At 49.1% G+C, this 8,286-nt stretch overlaps 1 protein-coding gene across 1 annotated transcript in view; it reads right to left on the bottom strand.

Moving 5' to 3' along the window:
• PROS1 (protein S) overlaps nucleotides 1-3,469 on the bottom strand; it is a 97,077-nt gene extending 93,608 nt beyond the window's left edge. The window contains exon 1 of the mRNA XM_075335119.1: nucleotides 3,197-3,469. Coding sequence (XP_075191234.1) covers nucleotides 3,197-3,275 — 79 coding nt within the window. The 5' untranslated portion in view covers nucleotides 3,276-3,469. The remainder of the gene's footprint in view (nucleotides 1-3,196) is intronic.
• Nucleotides 3,470-8,286: the final 4,817 nt, after the last annotated feature.

Consider the following 8,286-nt stretch of genomic DNA (forward strand, 5'->3'; position numbering starts at 1 on the left):
TGTAGCTGTTAGCATGAGGGGAGCGTGACTTCAAAGAACGTCTAGCATTCAGGAGTACGCTATATGTTGATATATTACACAGACAGTACACTGACTTTTGGAAATGCTTTTCTTTCATTTTGGTTGCCCAATAGTGAAATGAAGCAGTTCCTGACAGGTTCCCTCAGAACCTGAAGGGTCTCAGCAATAGGACACTGTATTATTAGTGTATCTTCTTGGAACCAAAGCTCCATTCACCAAAATCTTTAAAAGGAACCTGACAACTGATTCCTGCTGCCCGAACCATGGTCACGTATGATTTAAAGGCCAGTTCCATTATTAAAGCCAAGTTTTATTCCGAGATGCTGAGGCTGGGGATGATGCAACTAGTCCAAGAAGATGATCCCCGGCAGCTTCTCCCTGCCCCTACTGTAGACAAATGTACTTTCATTACACTGGATAATGTATGAGAGGTGGTTTATTTCCACAGTGTAGAAGAAGAAGAAGTGGAGTTTCACTTCAAAACGTGTAGAACCTACCCGTTTCGAAGTGAAACTCCACTTCTTCAGGAAATTGGTGGGTTCCATGTTTTTATACTGGTTCTGGTGCTGTTTGGCCTTAGGGTAAGTGGATCCTGCGGGAGCTGTAGTATGCCTGTATTACTGGTTGTGTGTCACAAGCTATCTTGATCTCTTCTATGTTTTTGGTCTTTGGTGCTTGTCTATCCACAATAATGTAATATTCAAACCTCCATAGATTAGTCATCTGAGCCCTAACGCAAAAGTCCCTGGCCAACTTTTAAAAGTATGTTTTTTCTCTGAAACCTTGCAGCAAAGTAAAACATAAACAGTTGCAATTACTGGATTCATGCAGCTTGTGGATCAGGCAGCATGAATCAGATGTCAGGTTCCCATTAAAGGGTCTTCTGTGACAGAAATCCTTTAAATATTCACATTAAAGTTGGCAAATCGTCTAACTTGTATGGGAAGAAGAATGATGTCAGAGTAAAGAAAGATCGAGAATGTTAAATTGAAAAACCTATTACAATAAATAACATCACGCTCTCCCCAGTACCCAAAGTTCGCTGCCTTGGAGTGATCTTCAACTCTGCCTTGTCATACCACACATCCAATCCCTCACCACCTCCTGCCGTTTTTAACTCAAAAATATTTCCAGAATCCGTCCTTTCCTCAATTCTCAATATACAAAAAGGCTAGTGCATGCCCTCAATCTCCCACCTCAGTTACTGCAACATCCTCCTCTATTGCCTCCCTGCTAACACTCTCGCCTCTCTCCAATCATCCTTAATTCTGCTGCCTGACTGATCTACCTCTCTCCTCACTACCACCCCGCTTCTCCTCTCTGCAAATCTCTCCATTGGCTCCCAATCTTCCACCGTATCCAATTCAGACTACTAACACTGACCTGCAAAGCTATCCATATTCTGTCTCCTCCGTATATCTCTGAACTAATCTCTTGCTACACTCCAAAACATAATCTCCGGTCCTCCCAAGATCTCCTTCTCTCCTCCTCTCTCATTCGCTCCTCACGCAAACGCCTCCAAGACTTCTCCAGAGCATCCCATCTTCTGGAATTCGCTGCCTCATCACGTCAGACGATCTGCTACCCTTGCAAGCTTCAAACGGAACCTGAAAACTCATCTGTTCAGAAATGCCTATAATCTTCAATGACCCCCACTGCTTCACCACCATCACAGCTGCTGCCCCACCACCGTGCGCTGCCGCCTCACCCCCGTGAGGAGCTGCCGCCTCACCACTGTGCGGAGCTGCCGCCTCATCACCGTGCAGAGCTGCCGCCTCACCACCGTACGGAGCTGCAGCCTCACCACCATGCGGAGCTGCCGCCTGACCACCGTGTGGAACTGCTGCCCGACCTAGACCCCACCTACTGTCTCCTCCCAAAACCCTATAGAATATAAGCCCGCAAGGGCAGGGCCCTCTTCCCTCTGTACCAGTATGTCTATTGTAACTTGTATATGTATTCTGTATGTAACCCCTTCTCATGTACAGCACCATGGAATTAATGGTGCTCTATAAATAAATATTATTAATAATGATAATAATAATAATAATAATAATAATAATAATAACCTGATCCTTTTGTTTTCCAGGGAGAGAAGTTGCAGTCAGAGGTGTCTGGCAAAAGCTTAAAGCCTCATTCAGACATATGTGAATGTGACCACGATGCATGGACAGGCTGCGATCTGCTGACCCGAATATGATAGCCTCATGGGCATATGTACTGTACATACAAGGAACATGTTTCATGGATATCTGAATGAGGCTGAAGGCTGATATTGGCAGGATCGCAAGACATTCTAATGTGCATGAGAGTCTACTAACTATCCAGACATGATGATGATGGAGACAAAATATTCCAGATCTTGGAATTTCAATGGCTGGTCCTTTTTGTTCTTCGCTGAGAAGATAAGTCAGATGAATCTGTCAGTGGCTCGCTCATTGAGAACACAGGAATGATTGTCGTAGTCTGCATCTTGAGAAGTTACAAAAAATGGTTGGCAGAAAACTGGTCGATAGCTATCTAATATGTGGGGTCATTATTACAAACATATGCACGATTGGCCTCGGTGAGTGTGCATATGAATGAAATAGTCAGGACAGATTGCTATCTAAAATATAAGGCTGTTTTTTTTTTCGGATGTCTTCTCCCACTATTGTCATATCATGTATATCAGTGCAGTATATACTCAGAAAGTCGAATCAGCACAATGGGATAGGATATCAGACAGGCAAAGTAACAAAGCTAATTTCAGGGTAAAAAATCATCCCAGTAGAAAAAAGATGAAAAAATAAACACAACATGTAAAGAGTTAATAAACAACAGGATGTCAATCAACAATAAAGTATGAGACAGGGTACATGGTGATCGGTGTTTACAGGCCTCACGCTAGAAGCTCGTAGCCCTTTATCCACTTAGCCCTCAGCGTATATGAAAGTACTTTGGATTATATTTCTCGCACAGACTAAGATGCCGATAATGCTCTTATATCTATGACTCCGCAGTTCCTACGGAAGATTTCTGGATGATTAAACCTCTGACTCTTATTATATATCAATTATTACAGTGTTGCACAACATATAAGGTTGAACTAGATGGACCTAGGCGTTTTTTCAACCTATGTAACTATGTAACTATAGAAGAAAAAGATACACAGAGGAAGAATGAAAATACTTACAAGTCCGCCCTTCACACAGGGAAGTAATGAAGAGAGAGGAGGCCAGCAGGACCAGGCTCAGTGTGCTCATTAACATCATGATCCGTTATGGCCAGGCCTGCACACCGCTTCGTTTGTGAGCTCAGCCCAGCCTCTCGTCCACCACACTGGCTGGGGGGAGCTCAGCTGCAGAAGCTGGAGAAAGGCCCAATGATCCCAGGGCTTTTCCGGGAAACATCCCTCCCCTGACATGACAAGTACACAAACACCATGGGATCAGGTATCCGCATGGACTCCTATGACTTATCAGAACAGTGGGAATTGCAAAACATCTGGGTATTTGTATTATGCAATGCTCTCCTAGTTTGTGCAGGCAGCTTGTGTGGATAAACTGATTACAGGGACTTTTTCTCTTAAAGGGGTTCTGTGGGATTAACATTTAGGCTATGTGCCCACGGGACAACGTACCCACGGATTTTGCCGCGGAAAACCTGCGGATTTATCTGGATTTTCCAGATAAATCTGCAGGTATTGCACAAGTACAGACACTCCCCATGTTAATGGGACATGGGGAGTGCTGTGTCCATGGTGCGGTATGTACGGCTGCGGATTTCCCGCAGCCGCACGTAACTGCACGTCAATTATTGATGCGGAAATATCTGCGGAATTCCCGCTCCTCCACTATGGAGATACAGGGCAGGAATTCCGCAGGTATTTCCGCACTTGTCCCACAGGTTTACTGCAACAAAAAAGCTCGGAACCCGCAGAAATGGATAGCTGCCGGGGATCAGCTGCGGGAAACCTGCGGAAATATCCGGGGGTACATTGTCCCGTGGGTACATAGCCTTGGGGCCCAAGTCATTATTACATGTGCCTTTTTTTTGCTAGTTTTTTACGTTTTTCATTTGTGCTGTATTCTTCTTTTAATTTATGCGTTTTTCTAAAGTCAATTTTATGTGTTCAACTACATAAAAATAAGGTATATGGATACCAGCCAAAAAAAAGGAACAAACAATGAGTCAATTAAATTCAAGTATTTTATTCAATATTCTAGTAAAATAGCAGAAAATAAGAGCATATTTACCAACACAGATCACAAACCTGCTGCACTACAGCAGGGGACCCCAACATGTGGCTCGTGGGCCCGTGATGTGTGGTTCCTGACTCAGTGATGTGTGGCTCGTGGCTGTCTGGCAGCTCAGTGTAATAGCACCAGGTCCAGCAAACAGCTATGAAGAGCAGGTATCCAGATGGAGACTTTTGTGAAATGTGCAGAGAACAGCGGGTATGGATGCGCATATACTGGCCTAGGGGGTGGAGAGATAAATTAAGTAAGGTAATCTGCTGGAGATAGAATTGTGGCGCCCCAGGACCTGGTCGCCACAACAGCATTGCCCTTCCAAAGGGTTAATGCTGAGCCTGGAGGTAATTGGGAGGTCCATTGGCCAGCAAGTTTAACATCCAACGCAGTTCTCCCTCCGGCCAGCAGGGGGAGCTCTGAACCTGGAATTCCAGGGAGCCTTCCTCAAGTCTGACCTGAGGGAGGAAGTAGTGGTCAGTCTGTAGAGAGAGGTGATAGTGAGCAGACGCAGAGTGAGCTGTCCTGTGGATCTGGGGCCTAGAGCTAGAGTAGCTTGACCCAGGGAAGCAGGAGTAGCAGAGAGGCAGCGAAGAGACTCGGACATTGGAGTCTGTGGCCACCAGGGCTTAAAATACCCCTGGTAGCCGAATCCGAAGGGCAGGAGAGCTGCAAGCACCTGGCCCATATACATCCCGAACACACAGCTGCAGCATCAGGGCCCGGTGTGGACTCCAGCAGAGAAGCACCAGAGGGGGCCTGCGCAGCCTGCTACAAAGGGAAAGGGACGTACCTCCGGTCCCAGCAGCAAAGAGGGCCATTGCTGGATTCAGAGAAGCAAGGTCCTATCATAACAAAGAAAAGCACAGGAGTAGGCCTCATACTCAGCTGGCCAGAAAGATCACCCCAAGTACTTCCAGGCCGTCCGGATCTTCATCACCACCTGTAACGGTCTCCCAGGGCTGGACTGTTCCTAAAGTAAAAGAGGAAAAGGTAAAGAGACTGTTGTTTGTGCCTGGTTCTTTCATTGCCTGTCGGTCCTGCACCGTGTTAGCCACACAACACCATAGACTTTCACGAGCACCAACAGTGTCCCCGGGGCTCCGCTCCACCTGTGGGGAGCAGTACCACCATCGCTGCTATATCATCACCCCGGAGGCCTCACACAGCAGCGGCGGCTTAATAACCGCAGACCACAGGTGGCGTCACGAACACAAACTTTAATTCAAGCCACATATTTTACTGACACCCACCAGGGCCACGGAGCCGGGCCCAGCCACCACTGACTACCTCCGGACTAGTCTGGCCCGGCACCGGGTGTCCCATAGCCATGGGGTGGGCGAGTCAACTTTGGCGTCACGAACAGGATTTCGTGCCCGGTTTCACCGGGTACTGTGCGCCTGCAGAAACTGTGCTTAAAAGACTGTGTTACTGTTTGCAAACTGCCGCCGCCATTAGCCTCGCCGAGCGCAGGAAGAAGGGGGGCGTCGTGCCTGACAAAGAGCGCGAAGGGAGCGCGCCATCAGATCAGAGCGCTGTTAACCCCGCGCGACCCAGAAGGGAATTTGAAAAGTGAACGGAGCCTGGTAAGGTTCACTAAGGGGGAGGAAGATGTCCGACTCAGAGGGAGAGCAGGTGGCTGCCATAGCCCGAGGCGCCGCAGCACCGGCCGAAGCAATCCCAGTCGCCGCCGCCCCAGCCCCCGCTGTAGCGCCGGTAATGCCGATCACAATGCCGTACATCCCGGGAGCAGAATGGCTGCCGCAGTACTCCGGGGAGTCCCATGCCTTGAGCGACTTCAGAGAAAGCCTGCACAGCTTGTTCCGGGTGTATCCGCTGACTGAGAGCCAGAAGGTGGGCATATTAATGGGGCAGCTAGCCGGCGCAGCCCAGCGTGAAGTGAAGTCCTGGCCTGATACAGATAAAGGGACAGTAACCCAGATACTGGCCAAGCTGAAGAGTACTTTTGACACCCGCACCGCAGCAGAAATAAAGATGAGATTCTTTGGGTGTAAGCAGCGGGCCACAGACAGCATAAGGGACTATGCCTTAAACTTGCAGGAGGCCCTGAAAGCAGTTAAACAGGTGGACCCAGAGAGTGTATGAGAAGGAGACAAACTCCTAACTGAGCAGTTCATAGAAGGGCTCCTGTCAGACGCCCACAGGACCCAGCTGCGTATCATGGTCCTGCAGAACCCTGCTCTGGACTTTGCAAAGTTTAAGGACCAGGCCATCCGGGTACTGAGAGAATCTACACCGAATGACCCAGTACCCCTGCGGCCTCTTGCTATCACGTACCCCGGGGTGGTGCCTGCAACACAAGCTGCTGCAGGGGCCGAGGCGCAGTCCCTGGATAAGGATCCCACTGCAGAGCTCAGACAGCAGGTCCAGGAGCTGACCAAGACTGTAGCTGCCCTTGCCAAGACCGTGCAGTCTCTACAAGTGACCCCATCGCCTGCAAGAATCGAGTTGGCCTCCAGCCCAGATGACGTCCCATGGATGCGACAGAGGAGGATTCCGCCGACCCGAGGAAAAGACACAGACCGGTATGATTCAACAGGACAACCGATCTGCCGCCACTGCAGCCAGGCGGGCCACATTGCACGACACTGTCCTTTAAATGGCCCGAGCCTGGGGCCAGGAGCCAACCCCCAGGTGTAAGGAAGCCCGGCTCAACCCCCAGCCGCAGCAAGTATGTGGGAGGACGACCGGTCCTTCCTATTGTGCTGGATGGGATCCCTTTGAATGCCCTCTTGGACACGGGGTCCCAGGTAACAACCATCCCCTATAAACTGTACAAAAGATATTGGGCTGATTCAGACATTGACCATAGCCCAGATGATGATTTAACAATTGTGGCCAGTAATGGTCAGCCCTTACCTCAAATTGGGTACAAAGAAGTAACCATTAAAGTGGGGCGGGTAGAATTGCCATTTCAGGGGATGATAATTGTAGATATTGATCGCAAAGAATCTGACCCACTGCTAACCATTGGTACAAATGTGATAGAAAATTGTATTGCCGAAGTGATAATTTTGTTGCAACAGGCGTCTGAAACTGCCAGCTCCGGGCAGCAGCGTGCCCTACAGAGGGAGATCAGAGCCCTGGTGAGGAGGCAGCAGGGAAAGATGGCCGGAGGAGAAATTGGCAGTGTGAGGGTAAGTGACCCCCTCCCCATTGCAATACCCCCAAGAAGTGAAATGTTGATATGGTGTCGGGCAGCAATAGGCCTCAAGGGTCAGGATTACCATGCCTTGGTGGAACCGGTGTATTCAGACAGTAGGCCTGGAGTCCTGGTAGCCAGAGGGGTAGCAGACGTCCGCAAGGGGAGAGTGCCCGTCCGTGTCCTGAATTGTGGGGAGGAGGAGGCCAAATTGCCCCGGTACGCCACTGTAGCAAAACTGTACACTGTCAGCAACAATACCATCAAAGCAGTGGAACCCTTGATCCCGTCTGACCAGGCGGAAGACAATGGCTCCAAGGGACGGCTGGAAGACTGGTGCCAAAATTTACATGTGGGCACCGACTCCACCCCCTCACACCAAAAGCATGGGGTTTACCGGGTGGTACAGGAGTACGAGCGGGTCTTCAGCAAACACCCCCTAGATTTTGGGCAGGTGAAAGGGGTTAAACATCAAATCCCCACGGGTGATCATCATCCCATTAAAGAGAGATACCGCCCTGTACCCCCCGCACAGTATCAGCGTGCCAAAGAGATGTTACGGGAAATGAAAGAGGCTGGGGTTATCAGAGATAGTTGTAGCCCCTGGGCAGCTCCACTAGTGCTCGTAAAGAAAAAAGATGGTACCATGAGAATGTGCGTAGATTACAGGCAAATTAACCGCATTACACATAAAGATGCTTATCCACTACCCAGAATAGAGGAGTCACTAACAGCCTTAAAGTCAGCTAACTATTTCTCCACCTTGGATCTCACCAGTGGGTATTGGCAGGTTCCCGTGGCAGAGGCGGACAAGGAGAAGACTGCATTCACGACACCAATGGGCCTCTGTGAGTTCAACTGTATGCCATT

The sequence above is a fragment of the Anomaloglossus baeobatrachus genome, chromosome 2 (assembly GCF_048569485.1).
Source record: "Anomaloglossus baeobatrachus isolate aAnoBae1 chromosome 2, aAnoBae1.hap1, whole genome shotgun sequence".
Lineage (NCBI taxonomy): Eukaryota > Metazoa > Chordata > Amphibia > Anura > Aromobatidae > Anomaloglossus > Anomaloglossus baeobatrachus.